The sequence below is a fragment of the Ambystoma mexicanum genome, chromosome 6p (assembly GCF_040938575.1).
Source record: "Ambystoma mexicanum isolate Mex_15411 chromosome 6p, UKY_AmexF1_1, whole genome shotgun sequence".
Taxonomy (NCBI): domain Eukaryota; kingdom Metazoa; phylum Chordata; class Amphibia; order Caudata; family Ambystomatidae; genus Ambystoma; species Ambystoma mexicanum.
Window position 1 is genome coordinate 1,345,436,516 of NC_090935.1, and position 15,555 is coordinate 1,345,452,070.

Sequence of the window (15,555 nt, forward strand, 5' to 3'; positions counted from 1 at the left end):
ACACTTGTTCTTACCAAAATCTCTCAAGGTAGCGTGAGGCAGTTAGGAGGTATGGGGCTGGTTTTAAGTATAGTTAACAACAATTTGAGAAATAGACGTGCACACAGAAGTATAAATAAATACAATTTATTAGGTCTTAACACACTTGTGTAAAACAATATTATGCACTACAAAAACATTCATATCCGCATTCTCTGTGTGCGTTTCTGTTACATCTCTCTACACATCCATTGAACATATCTATGGTTTAAGAACCTGCAAATATGTTCTAGAGAGCAGATCCGTCAGTTATAGACAGCAGAACACCATGCTATTGGATATGCTACAATTTTGCTTGGAACACAATTGTCATCTTTGATGATAGTCTGTATAGACAAACTTGTGGGACCGCCATGGGGTCATGTATGGCCCCTACTTATGGTAACCTCTACATATAGAGTCTATAGGATGGTGGGAGTAGACTATAGCCTGGAGTGATGCATTTGATCAATATATTGATCATATAGTAATTTGGCAAAGGTTTATTGATGACCTTTTCTTTATATGCAAAGGTACAGAACAGGACTCATCATATAGTGAACAGTTTAACAATAATGGTATGAATATGAAATTAACCAGTACCACCAGATGGAAATGTTTTTTTCTGGACATCAAATTGGAAGTCCAAGGAGAAAAGCTAATCTCCACCATGTACCCTAAACCTACTAGCTCCAACTCAGTTATTCATGCGAAGAGTCACCATCCCAAACATCTCATCAAATCTATACCCTATGGAGAGTTTCTCAGGGCTAAACGTAATTGCTCCACGGATATAGATTCCCTGTCTGTGGCATATAAAATGGGTGCTTACTTTTCAAATAGAAGATAAACCCTTGAAACCATCAATAAATCCTATGAGAAAGCGTTTATCAAAAAAAGGAAAACTGTTAAAAACAGATCCAGCTTAATGTAAGAACTTGGGCGATAACACTATCAGATTTATCACCCAATATAATCATCAGGCACACAATATTAGGACAGTGCTTAATAAACACTGGCCTATGAGACTAGATGATAGAGATTTTAGGCAGGATCTTGGTGATGTTGCACAAATAACTTTTTCTAAGGCTCCATCATTGGGAACTAGCTTATCCCCTATTGCACTTAAAGGGCGAGATACCAGTGGGGATTGGCTCCCCCACATCGTAAGTATCAATAGTTTCAATCGTTTTTTTTTTTTACATGCAAAAATTGTAAAATGTCTGAATTTGCCATGAAAAATGATTTTGTGTGCCCCGATGGCAAATGATGTAGCTGCAACCATAAAATGACATGTTACCAAGTTGGTGGTCTATGTTTTGGAATGTAGTTGTGGTCTGCGTTACATTGGATCGACTATAGGTCCACTTATGTTACGCATTCTACAACACTTCAGGGCGATTAAGAATTCAGGTGTAAATGACCTATTAACCCAGCATTTCCTCGACACACGTAATGGAGGTGTAAAATGTATGAAGTTCTTGGGTCTAGCCCATGTCAATGAACACTAAAGAGGAGGTAACCAGGAACTTGGATTATGCCAAGTAGAGGTCAAACTTATCAGTGCAGCATGTTTCAGTCACTTAAAGGCTTCAGCACATTTCCAATAAAGATGGATTGTGCTCTCTTCTCGTAAATGTACATTCTTTTTTTGAAAAGGTCTGGTTCTTGTTATAAATGCTAATAAAATCAAGTTTTAAAAAATGCTTTAATAAACGGTTTCGAAGTGTATACAGTAGTAATACATTTTAAAAGAATAACAAACATATCGAACATTTTGCTACAGACGCTTTTCCAAATGTTGCCTCCTTCTAGTACCTACTGTAGTAAATCGGGGTGAGCATCAGTAAATGAGGATGTCTACGGAGTACATTTTTTGCATCCAAACATAGACTACAATCTTGCCCCAGACAAATGAGGAATCCATGCAAAGTTTGGAGCAGTGGGTTCGACGGTGTGGATTTGAATAGCCGGACAAACATACACACATACATACATTCAGCTGTGTATATATACAAAGAGTGATGTCCATTGTTTCAAACGGGCAACTGTGTAATGTGGCAAGAGCAAGAATGGCATATGTCTGTAAACAATTAAAATGATCTAGATGGATACGTTATTGTCTGCTGATTACGGCCAGCATTCTGTTATTCAAGTTAATAAATGGACTGTTGAAAAAATAAAATAAAAAATAAAATACAAAATATTTCATCAAAGCGATTGCTGGCCTTATGGTAATGCTGCGAATAGGGGAACAATATTTCTAGTACATGATCACTACAGTAACTTATGTCCCAAACGCATGAACCTCTGCAGCACCTACCAATAAATAAATTGGAATTAATTTAAGTGGCTAGAGATCATTTGAAATATTAAACAGTGGTGTTGCTAGAATTTGACACTGGATCAGTACTCAAATTGTCAAATCAAGAACTAAGACTCAACCTGCCAATATCCAACCTGGCATTGTGAAGCAGATGAAGACAATATGATGGTATTAGAATAGTATGTTCATGTGTATTTGTGGTAAGATTTAAAGTGATGTAACTTGACTTGCATATTATGGGTGGTGTGTGGAGTAAGTAGCGCAGACGACAGTGGACTGCCATACATGGGATGTGGGTGGGGAGCATGTCTTTTTTTTGATATTGCAATGAAAATTGTCAATTGGCTGACGAGATGAGGGGATATGCATATGTGGCTTTTAAAATGTACTAGGATGTTCCTGGCAGAAGCATTGGGTCCTAAAATAATAAGCATGAAGCAGTAGTGGTGGTGAATGAAGTTTGCCAAGTTAGTTTGCTAAGTAATGTTGGTTTTAGATGAGGTGAGCACCCATTTAGAAAACAACCGCACAAGTGATCAATGCAGTTGTGGTATACTATTTCAATTAAAATATCAAGAATACCAGTATTGCTATACCTTGTAATTGAGAATCAAACATAAAATGTTACAACTAATAGTGCAACCATCTCTTGTACATCACTGGGTTAGGCATGGCAGCTAGTCAGTGGAGCACCGTTTTTCTCAATGAGGAATTACATTTGAATGCAGTTGAGCTGCTCAATAGAACTGTAGCTTTAACTCGGTGGATCTCTGGCAGGTTTGCAGGATATGTTAAGGTTCAATTGGCATTGGTCTTTTCAGAATGTGGTTGCATGCTGGACGTGGCTAGCTGAGTGATGGTCCTGGGCTTCTGGGATGAGATCCTTAGCAGCATCAGGTGTCATTACTTTGTGGATGGCTCTTGAGCTCTTCTCCGAGTTGGGCATGGATCCTTCTGCTAGTACTTAGCGTCTGGACAGAGGATAGTTTCTGTGGGATAGGGGCAGTTCAGAAATCACTGTGCCCTCTGGGGGGGCCTCTTTAGCTGAGATCTAAGCTCAGCTCATCACTGGTGGGCTTTTGAAAACAAATCCTTCCGGTTCTATGTGGGAACAGACCACACTAGAGGTCCTCGCCTATGCCCTGACCACTGCTCCAGCCCTTGCTTTCAACAAATGACACCATGCATATAGGCTTTCCTAGTTGGGACCTATTGGTGCTTGTTTTTCTAGTGCAAGTGCAGCCCTTGGGAATAATTATTTTATTGTAAATAAAAAACTGAAGCAAATTTGTCAAATGTTTAAACATTCATTCGTGCAGGATCACAATCTGTAAACATTTTTACAGATACCCATACCGGGTCCGGGTTCCTTGAATGGGGAAATACTGTGCCATTCCGACCTTAGAGGGCGCGGTATTTCCCCATTCAAGGAACCCGGACCCAGCACACCCCCCCATAGGGCTCAATGGGAATGGGGAGGATGCTATCAATGGGCCCGTTAATGACAGGCCTGTTGATAGCATCCTGGTCTGCTCGCGGGTGCCGCTAAGGATGGCTGGTTTTACCAGGCGTCCCTAGCGGGTCCCGCGAACAGACCTCGTAATGAGGCGGTAGAGGGTTAACGGGGCCGGCAACTCTACCGGCGCCGTTAACCTTCTGCCGCCTAACTCGTAATGAGGCCCATTGTCATTTAAAATGTGTATGTAAAAAGTATGCATATTTTGTCCTTTGGGTCGCACAACTTTGCCAAATTGAATTCTTTATGTACTTAGTCAGAATAGTCAAATTGAAGTTTAAAATACTCTACTAATCTTTTCATAGGTCCTACACTGAAATTTGCGATCATGTATGTGCTTGGGTTGTTCATTCCATACCTACATAGCATGTACCACGTGTGGGCTGTCTTTGAGATGTTCACCCCTATCCTCGGTCGAAGTGGGACAGAAATTCCCCCTGATGCAGTTCTGGCATCCCTTATTGCTGCCTGTACGATATTCCTGACATCCTATTTTGTAAGTCTGTTTTGCCTATTTTCTTTGTATTATATTTCAAATGCTTCTCTGTTGTGTGATTGTGATAGTATTAACATATGCTTTAAGATGAATGGCAGTCAAGCGTATACAATGTTGAAGTGTATGAGAAAAGGAGTCTGATTAAACAAGACATTACTGAAAATGGTGTGGTCCTGGGAATTTCTGCAATGTGTTCTTGTTGAGGTTCTCTTCCAGCACACTTTTAAAGTTTAGTCTTCAATGTAGAATCGTTTTTTTTCAATCTTAAAAAAACTAATTGGCACTCACTATGAAACACTATCACTAGGTATTGCTACAACATAATTCATTTTCTGATGAAAGCCTTAAGACAGAAACATCTTCAGGACAGTTTTATTTCCCAGTGGAATTAATTATAATTTGTTTTGCATCGTACCAGTGACACATGTGTGTCCCCTCTGTCCAGCTGAAGGGTTGGTAACCTTTTGATAAGTGTTTATTTTAACATCTATTTTGTATGTCTTTCTGAAGGCATAAGGCTTGCTCTTAAGCATGATATGTGTTCTTGGCTTTCAATATACTTCAGACTTCTTTTGCTAGTTTACAGCATTCAAATTCAACAAAACAAGGAGTTCAGATCCCTGTTTATTATTTTATAGTGCAATCAAGGCTTGGAGAAAAAGTGACACTCCTGCATATATGGGGGTACCTGGGATTCAACAACCTAGAAAAGGACCTCATCAGAGCTGCTATGATGACAGGGAAGAAGGTCCTGGCAGTGGACTGGGGTAACGCGATGAAAGCAAACATACACAAGTGGGTAGGGGGGGGATTATAAGGGAGTTAGAGCAGAGGGTGTACAGGGAACGGGGGTGTGCCCAGAAATGTGAGAAAATATGGGCCACATGGGTAGATTTGGGATAGGCGAGGGGCTGGCGGAAGAGAGGGACCTACGAATCACACACACAGGAGGAATTCGGGGAACTAGGCAGGGCAAGGAACGGATGGGCGATAGTGGAGATGGTACCAGGGAGGTGGAGGAGGGATTTCTGAAGGGGGATGCACAAGACGACTTTTCACGTTTGTGTTTATGGTTATGACGCAACTGAACAAAAATACAAGAAAAATAGCTAAAATAAAAAAGGCTTGGAGAACAAAGATAAGATTGTTGGGTCCCAACCCAAAATCAGCCTCTGGGAATGCCTACTGATTGCCCTGGAGGCTTTATGAAAAAGCCCATTACAGAGTGGAGGGCCAGCAGGGCTCTCTGGTTTCGACCCACCAGGCTCGGCAGGAAATGGTCCAGAGGACATGGGGTGACGGCAACGGAGGAGAGTGGCCAGCATAGGTCCAAAACAGTGCACGCCCGTGGTATCCTCCACTGGAATTCAGGCAGAGTTCAAGCTTGACACAGACTTGTTCTCTGGCAGTCAGTGACCTATAATTTCCACAGGCACCAACCCATGGTCTTGTATATTTCATCAACTGGGCCATAGAGAAAACTGTTCCACAGGAGAATGTTTAACAACTGTTGTGTACAAAGATAGTTGGAGTCTTTTGGCACAATGGCAGCGTGTATGAATTATGACATGTGCATGGCAAATGCCCATGCAAGGTCAGTAACAGTCATTCCAATGCTCGCCACCCATTTACATTGTATTTCTACTGGTCTAATAGTCTGCATGTTGGGGTAATTGTGACAGTTACTTGAGTGATAGTAGTTTTGTGTGTGCTTATGAATTACACTAACCCACTCTAGGTCCCCCCATCTTGTCCCGTTCCATTTGTTTTCTTTCATATTGCTCTAATTATTCCCATTTGTTTTCTTCAGTGCGGTGGCTGGCTGATTCAGGTAGTTCCCAATACATATTTTAGTGCAAGCTTTACACAAACTATTTTGTAAAATACTATGTGTTCCTGCCTCTTGGCTGAGTTTTGTTTGGGATGATATTGCTTAAAAACACTGTGCCTGGGGTAGGCTCCTGGCATTCTCCTACTTTTGTCTCAACCTGTTTGGAATATTTTGTATATAATTCAGCAGACATCTGATTGCAGATGGGCTTGCTATTGTTTCTGGAGGATCACAACGGGGTAGAGGTTGCCTGGAAGAGTACCCATGTGAGAATCTACATCACTAGAGGAATTGTCAAGATCCAAATGTCAGGACCTATCCTGGTAGCTTTGTACCTCCCAGAAGCAGTGGTTGTCCACCCGTAACACCATCATAAGGAGCTAGTACTGTATTTGTCAGCTTAGTAGTGAATGGAAAGGTCCATGCTTGCTTCTAGGCCTCGAAGTGGCTTCATGAAAATGTTGAAAAGTAGGAGTGACCAGGCTGACTTCGAGGGGATACCAGAACACCTGGGTAGGGGTTCAGGTTTGTATAAAACCACCTGAATGAAGTGGTCCACCCAGATATGAATAAAATACCCGCAGACAGTACCAACCAAATCCATGTTAGAAGATAAGCTAAAAATAAGGGCCCCATTGATGATCTTGTACGCTGCTGAGGGTTTGCAGAATAGAAGCAAACTGGGCTCTCCACGGTCTAGCAGACTTGCATGGCATGGTCCAACACCTACATTGGGTTTCAATCTCTGTGCTAAGAGGATGGAATACAGATGAATAGAACCAAGGCTTGCCCTTAGATGCAAAGGGTGTTTGTAATTGGGATGCTGCACAGCTGTACTCAGAGTTTGACCACAAGGGCAAGCTCCATAATAAGTGAATAAGAACCTGATGTCTACGAGCCCGCAAAGACCATTAGAAGAGAGGAAACTAAACTGTACAGAAACCTATCTGAGAATAGACACATTGATCATAAAGCATTACCTAGAAAAGCTGAAACAGCAATAGTGCTTGCAATGTGCTTAGTCCTGTAGAGGTTGTTTCATTAAACCATCATCACTTGAAGCAAGACGCCTTGTAGCAGAGGTTGCAGCACATCCGAGCATCGGCCGAAGGTTCAAGTCCATTATTGGCACCAGGAGGGCTTCGCTTATGTGCCAGTGTCACTGTGCCATTCATTTGTAGCCTTTGAGGAGTAAACATTCCTTGGCACTCCCTAGATGGAGTTCAAATGTTGCACATGATTCAGATCTACCAAATGTCACCAAGAGCAGGCACCAATGAACAGCTGACCCGAGAATATTCCATGCACACCTAAGCGTGTTTGTGGAAAATGGAAAACCGCTCCTGACCTTGTTGGGCTGTATGCCTTCGGCAGATCTGGCAGGTCAGCAACAAAGATACCAGATTGGGAACTTCTTTGGGTGCCCAGAAACTAGCTTTTTGTGCTGTTGGATTAAAGGGGACTGAAGGGCCTTTTGTTGATATCTGAGCATTTCCCGTCAGTTCTCCTGGTTTTAAGCTTGTCCATTGGAGAATCTCTAATGACTGTAAGACTTTATCAGAAACATAGCTAGACCATTTGCAAAGCTTGAACATTTGTATATGCCAGCAGAATGTGTTTGTTATATTATAAAATCATATGGTTTTTATCAGGACTTGCAACACCTCTATTTGGGAGTGCAGACACAACTATGTTTTTGGCCTTACACTCTGGCTACTTGCTGCCCACCACATTTGTAAACAGTGCCTTGAGTCGAACACTACGTTTTTGCAGATTTGCAGCATAAGTGTCAGTCCTTGGTGGTTGCAGTGGAAGATGCCAGTGTCCAAGCTCAACGTTTCAATCCACTTGTAGATCCCCCAAACGGTTTCGAATTGACACACCAGGCTACCAAAGTAAGTGTTCTAGTCGCTGCTCCTTAGGGCCTCACTCAGGTCAATATTAGCACTGTTCTCACCATGCAATGGCTGCAACTAAGGGCCTCTAAACATATGGAAAGCACATTTGATCCCTCAACCATGGTACTATTTAGTTTACCCCAGCCAGTCCTTCTTGGCTAACTAGGATAGAAAATCTGGCCTTTATACTCTACTCAGGATGGAATTGGCTCTTGGAGGGCTGCTGACCTTCTCCTCTGAACGCAAAGCTTCTAGTGTGCCCCACCCCCAGACCCTTATATTCCCTATATTTTTAACCCTACCCCAACCCCTCCCTATGCCTTTTATCCCCTAACTCCCGCTCCTCTATATTGCTAAGACTTTTTTTGATGGAATATTTTCGGTAAAGATTCCATCGACAACACTCCTCTCGGCCAAACAGTATACGAGGTAGCCTTGCATGCAGAAATTGGCCATTAATTCTTCTTCTGGATCTGTGTGTTTAACGGGGCACACTATTGGCTCCATTTCAAGCCTCTGTCCTTTGGTGGTTACTCTTGCTTCCGATCTCCTCTCTACAGAAGGTGATTTGGCTTTGTGTTTTAGATCTCAAAGATGCGTATTTCCCCATCTGTGTTTGATGTCCCTGTTGGAGGCATATTTGATTAGTCGTAGAAGTGGGTTGCACCATGGCAGTTAATGGTGGCAAAATGAATGCAGTTGTTAAACTCTGGCTGTAAATTAGTTCTAACCTACTTATTTAACATACTGGGCACACCCAATCCTACATGGACATCTCACGAGTGTCACAGATGACTTTAGCAACTCCAGACTCTAAAAGTTAGTTCAAGGCTTTTTAGTGTCAGATCTTAAATTATGTGACGTGGATTCGAAGGTTGTAGGCAGGTCTGACCAAAAAGGGTTCCCTTACTAGACCCTCAACCTCTCATGGACTCCCTCCTCCCTTTCCCAGGATTCCCTATCCCTCCAGCAGCATGCAATGAAAATTGAGGGATAGTTTACCTATAACAGTCTAGGCTAATCCTATTCTGGTTGCAAGGACTTTCTGTCTTACTCTGTCTGGGAATTTCTAGGAACCTTCTGCAAAAGGGGTACCCTCCACACCAGTTTCAGTGATACTGAAGGTGGTGCCTGTGCTCACGCTCTGTCCCTTTCCTTTCACTGGTCCATGTCCTCCTTCACTCCGACCCGGTTCTCCCCCTCTCTCCTTCTACTCCTTCTACACTCCCCCCCCCACACCCCTTCTTTCTCCAACTTTCTCTCTTCCTTTATTCTCCTCGGTCTCCTCTCAATCTTCTCTCTATCGCACGCTCTCATCCTTTCATTTTCTTTCGCTCACGTTCTTTCATTTCCTCTTGTTCTTTCTAGTTTTCTCTCTCATTCTCTCTCTCTCGTTGTCTCCTACTATAGCCTATCTCAAAACGTTCCCCCTCACTACTACTCCCACCTACTTGCCAACATCCTCCCTCTCTTAACCCTTCTTTCACTCACTCACTCTCATCCACTCTCACATTTTACCATCTACCTTCACCCCCCCACTCTCACTCCCATTGCATAACCATTTCTACTATCACTCATTCTACAGTACATTTTCATATTTGGTTGCATTTTCACATACAGTGCCTTACTTGCCTCCACTCCTATCCAACACCTTGCCAGTGGAAAAACAGTTTTGTAGTGTCAACACTGTCAATTGTGTACTGTTTTGTACTATATTCACATGTACCGGTTCACCAAAAACCCCTAGATTCTGTAAGGGATGATACATGTCCATCTTCATTCAACTCCAGTTAGTTTAACTGGAAAGAACATCTATGTATTGTTTACAGATATTGTTTTGTTATCAATTTGTGTCCTGCTCTGAAAAAATAATTTTGAAAATTGCATTTTATGCATTAAAATAGTTGGACAACTTGCTCATACTTCGACAGAGTGTAATGTTTTTCTTTGTATAGGGTCACTGTTGTGAGTGTACACAAGTTCAGGGAAGATCGGAGCCAAGCCAGGAGCCCTTTGTCCTCCTATAGGCATGAATAAAGGACAGTGATACCAACAGTTGCAGGCAAGGCAACTCTGCATGTCTGGGGTAGGATCGGCTCTGGCATGCATGCTGGTAGTCTGCCTACCCCAGCTCGGGAGGTGTCCCCTCCCGTCTCCTTCCCTTCTCCCCCCTCATCCTTCCGCCTCTGATGGGGGACAAGACCCCGCCCTGTCACACACTAGTAAGATCCACATTTGCTCTGGGATTCAGTGATGGTGCTCCATCCTACAGTTGGTGTCCCTGCTTTTCCAAGTGGGACTTTCTGAGAACATATTCTTACTGGTCCAGGCCCAGCACCTATGCATCAGTGGAGTGGTGTTGGGCCCAGAATTGGGAAAGGCTTTTCTACCGTAGAAAATTATCTTGATGCCACAGAATGGTTCTTGCTTCTCGTCGTGCCATTACCACTGCATTATCAGAGAGCTCATAAATTGTTGGATTCCTTCGAACAGACAGTGAGCTAAACTTGGCTTAGTGTTCAAAATGCACAATTACAGTTGTTGGAGTAGAGGTATACAGTTCCTCTTTGCACTCATCTCTCAAACTATTTGGGGAGGACATGAAATGGGGGTGGGTATGGTTCTAGAATACTTTGGGATTTCACTTACTTTGCCAGGTTCAGAAATGTTTGTCATAAATCTAATCGGAGTACATTTGGTTAGCTTCCGAGTCACTTTAGAATCTTTCTTCCATTATTATAAGGGCAGGTTCTGATCTATACCCAGACTGTAATGCTCTTTTTGATCAGGTGGTGGTGGATTATCATCACCCCATCTCTGTATGCTGGCAGTACACTGGCCTGTGTTGATGCTGGACATGAAAATCTGCAACCTTGCTTACCAAGTCTTCCAAACTCAAAAGTGGACGTTGTCAGGTGGCTGATGAAGGCCGTCTGGGAAAGAAATGACTAGCAGGTCTCCGATCTTTTAGTCCCAGTGCCAGTTTACCTGTTTATGGATCATTTCAGACCCACACACAATGCAAAATACAATACTTGTGCATCCTCAATGGCAAGGTCCCTGACCTTATCAACTAGTGGAGACTGTTCACATGTTCTACCTGCCCCCCAACCCCCATTTCAGTTTCCATATCCAAACAGTTAGGAGAGGAAATAAGGATGCAAAAGGATTGGTTGTACCATAGAGGGTAGAAATTGTACATGACCTGGAATTTGCAAGGAACTGCTAGTGGTTGTTACCACACCATGAGTGGTAGTGGCTCCTGTCTCACCTCTAGATTCTGGCTCCAAATTCTTGAACTCACTAGTTCCAAAGGCTAAGGCTCTAACTTATGGTCCTCAGTGGTTGGCCAGAAATCCATTAGGCTACAGCACAAGAGTGAAATGCCTTTGGTTTCTCCATGTTGCTGAAGAGCAAGTGCTTTGAACAACTTTCAATTTTAGTATTTTCTAGCTGGCAAGATGTAGGTTCTAGATGGTTCATGCAGCTTGTATCTAGCAGTAACTGGACCTTGTAGGAAAGTGGACCTTACCCCTCTCAAAATAAATACTTCTGTGGATGACTGCCCCGTCTCGCAGTATGGTGGAGTATAAAAATATAGGTCTATTAAACATAGGTGTAATGTCACATCACTGTCCAACTACAATGATTTTAACTGCAATTACTTCACAGCAGAATACAATCGATGGTTTCCCGTTTCCATGGAAGAGGACTTGAAGTGGCATCTTCCTTCTTCCTATGGCTCTCTAGGTCCTCAGTTGCAGTGGAGGAAAGGTTGGTGCTGGCTGCCCTTCTGCTGCATTTCCTGAGACTTTACAGATGGAATCAAAACAGACAAGACATGTCTGTGTCCTGTCTTTCTTGCAAAGAGAGCAGAGGTGGGGGGTTGCAGTACACTCTAAAAGGGAGTCTCGGGACATTTGAGAAGGTTGCAGTAGGCCAGGTACTTAAATTTGATGTGGCAAAGAAAAGGGAGATCTGTGTTTTGTGGTAGAGTGGCAAAAAAGACTGTACATATTTCAGGTGCGCAAGTGGAGTTGGAGACACCAGGTACATTTTTCCTTGTTTATGTGCCCATCATAACTACTTTTTAGATATTGTACTGTTCTTATGTGTTAATTGCTCAGGGGACCAACAGAGGAAAGGAGTAAGATTGGCACCCAGGAATGGTTAGGAGATGTACAACATAAAATGCAGCTCTGTGGCTATCGGCAAGAGTGTTTTCCTACTCCAAGTTCTGGATGACCCTGCACAAACGTGTGTGTGTGTGTGTGTGTGAGAGAGAGAGAGATGGCCGTGTGATGGCCCTTGGAACCAAGTGTCATTCTGAATGTCCAGGCAGATTCTTCTGGATGCCCTTTGAAGTGCTCAACCTCTTGGAGGCTAAAGAGGAGGAGCTCCTCCAGAATTTTCTGGCCTGGGTGTTCAGCAGCCTTCCAGCTCAGCCCACTGGGGTTTCGGCTTTCAACCCTTCCACATGTTTGTCCACCATGGTAAGAGTCATGTACCCTCTAGTCATCAGTGCTGTCTTCTCCCTCCCCACCACCCCAACCCCCACTGCAATGGCAGAGGGTGTTAACGCCTTATCAGGTTCCCCACTTCCCCCCCCCCCCCCACCCTGTCAGCAGCCCTAGGGTCTAAACCTCTGTGAAGAGGCCTTCAGTCATTCCACCCAAGTGTGGGGGAGAATAATCTTGTGTCGAGGTGTGGCCAAACCCCATTTCCAGCGCTTAGGCCCTGCAGGTCATAATTCAGGGCCACTGCCTCCCTTTTGTTAAACACCTACACGGCCACCCAGCCTCGGGTCACCTACTGCCTCTAACCCCTCTCCAACTGGAGTAAGGCCATTGGCTTCTAAGGAAAAGCTCTGTAGAACCGGTGACCTGTTCAGAACAAGACACGGGCTGTTACTCTTTACTTTCTGGTTCTGAAGGAGGATTGGGTCCTGCACCCCATCAAGGATCCAAGTCTTTTGAACTTCTACATATTGAAGGACAAGTTCAAGATGGTCACTTTGGCCAGGATCTTACAAGCCCTCAACTGCTGGACATGTTATCTCTGGATCTCCAGGATGCCTACTTAAATTTGCTGATCCTTCTGAAGCACAAGAGGTATTTGAGAATTGTAGTTGGAATCTCCCATTAGCAATTCCGGGTTTTGCCATTTGGTCTTTCTTCAACACCCAGGATTATGTCCACACCGGTATTGGTGGTAGTGGCTCGCCTGTGGAGGGAAAGCATACGAGTCTTCCCCTACCTGGGTGACTGTCTCAGAGCCCTCATCCCAGACCAGGCATTGCCACATCTGTACTGTATGTGCCGCAATTTGGGATTCTCCCTGAACTGTCCCATGTTTCATCATCCCAGTCCTTCTGCTTTATTGGAGCAGTCTTGCACACCTATGTGGGCTGGTCCTGCCCTCCATGGGGCCTTGTGGCGAAGAGCCTCCAGATGTTTTATTTTTTTACTTTTTCATTTGTTGAGTGCATTAAAGCCGAAGTCATCAAGACGCTGCATACAGAGCAAAAGACAGTTACACTTCAACACATTTACACTTATGCATGAACTTAGGCCTCCGGGAGTTGCAAAGTTACAGGTGAGTCCAGGCTGTTGTCGTGTGATAGTGGTTGTGGGTCAAGCCTCACTCGGCGTGAATAGAGTTTTCAATTGCTTCTTGAAGGACCAGTATGACTGGTTTGTTCCTAGAGCAAGTGGTAAGGAGTTCCAATTTGTGGCAGCGATAACAGGGAAACTCTGACCACCAGATCTTTTCTTTTATTTTTTTTGTGGTATCTAGGAGCTGTGTCCAACAGGCATTTGTGCGTAGCTGCCACTGTTTTGAAGTTAATTCTTTCTCAGATAGGTAGCCAGTGTGCCTTCTTTCTAGCAGCAGAGATTTGATCAATTTTGGGGACATTTAGTGCTGCTCTGAGGGAATTAGTTTGGGTGACCTGTCTTTTTTTGATGATTAGTGAAGAACCAGCAAATGGAACATTACAGTGGTCGAGCCTAGAGCATATCCGTGCCTGGGCTAGTTTCATACAGCTGTCTGTGGAGAGGAAATGTATGCAGCCGTTTATCAACTTGGATGTGTGAGCTGAAGAAGACGCAATGGCGTTCACCTGTCTGGTAAGGGACAAGGTAGTGTCTAGATGAACTTGTAAGGGTATTGACAGATTTGGATACTAGGATCGTATTTCCTTCAATATGGAAGGATTTGTAGGCTTGGTCAAGTTTGTTAAGGGCATGGTGTGTGCCGATGAGGAACAATTCTGTTTTGTCATCGTTTAAACAAATAAGATGCAAAGTCATCCAAGCTTGTATCTTGTGAAAGACTGATTGTAAAGAGATTAAGTCAATAGAGTAGGCTCCAGTAAGGGGCAGAAGACTCTGCTTGTGTTCCGCATAGTTCGTGTAAGATATAACAGAGGAGTCCAGGAAGTAAAATATAGGCTTTATAAAGATGTTGTAGAGAGTGGGGGGATACGCATGATCCTTGAATAACACCACACAGGACTTGGTCGGGGAGAGCTGAAGCTGTGGCTGAGAGGACCCTCATGGATCTTCCTGACAAGAAGGAGGAGATCCAGGAAATATTGGCAAAGGATTTGGTGATCCAACAGGTCAAAGGTGGTGTAATAAGTCAAGAAGTAAGAGAAGGGCTACTTTTCTTTGATTTCATCCGTTCAGTTTCTTAAATCCAGTAGTAGGTTTGTGTCGTGGCCTGGCGAGAAGCTGGATTGGCATAACCCTAGCATGTTTTTGGATTCCAGGAATTGCCTGGCTCCGTACGTATGCTACACGGTCCAGGATTATTACTAGAACCAGGACAGTTGTGATGGGCCTGTAGTTTGTAGGGGTGTATGGGTCTAGCATAGGATTTTATTTTTAACAGTGGGAGGTTCCAAGCCTCCTTGAGGCGAGAAGGCACTAGACCAGCAGAGGAGGCGGCATTCATGAGAATGTTGATGAAGGGAATGAGGGGTTCAGCACATTCTTTGATGACTGCGGCTGGGCAAATGTCACCTTGGCAGTAGGAGGGCTTCAGGCTTTTAATGATCTCAAACTTCATTTTCAGAGGCAAGGTCAAAGTGAAAAAGGGGCGTGATTTGGCTTGCACCTGTGGCTTCACTGATAAGTCAGACTGGGCTGTTAGTTTTCAGTAAACTTAATTTAACTAAAATCTTCTTTTGGAGCAAGTCTATTTTCCCTAGTAAGGCATCTTTAATGTTAGTACACCAAGCATTATCCTTGATGCAGGTTGTCGGCGGAGAGGTGGGTGCTTCTAGTTCACGCAATATTGCAAAGAGCTCTTGTGAACTTGCTTTTGCATTTGTGATTCTGTTGTTGTAGGTAGTACTTTTTGACAGTATCTCCTTTTTGTAAGCGCTAGCTGGGGCTGGGAAGCTGGCTTTGTTACATATAGAAGGGTTGTTTAACCAATTGATTTCTGCTACACTTTTTTGTAGTC

At 43.6% G+C, this 15,555-nt stretch overlaps 1 protein-coding gene across 2 annotated transcripts in view; it reads left to right on the plus strand.

The window, feature by feature from the left end:
• Positions 1–15,555, plus strand: part of ERMP1 (endoplasmic reticulum metallopeptidase 1) — a 707,614-nt gene that overhangs the window by 494,754 nt on the left and 197,305 nt on the right. For both annotated transcript variants that reach the window (XR_011280380.1, XM_069626023.1), the window contains exon 10: positions 4,166–4,356. Coding sequence is in view for 1 of the 2 variants with exons in the window: in XM_069626023.1 (XP_069482124.1) it covers positions 4,166–4,356 (191 nt within the window). In the remaining variant the exon portion in view is untranslated. The remainder of the gene's footprint in view (positions 1–4,165; positions 4,357–15,555) is intronic.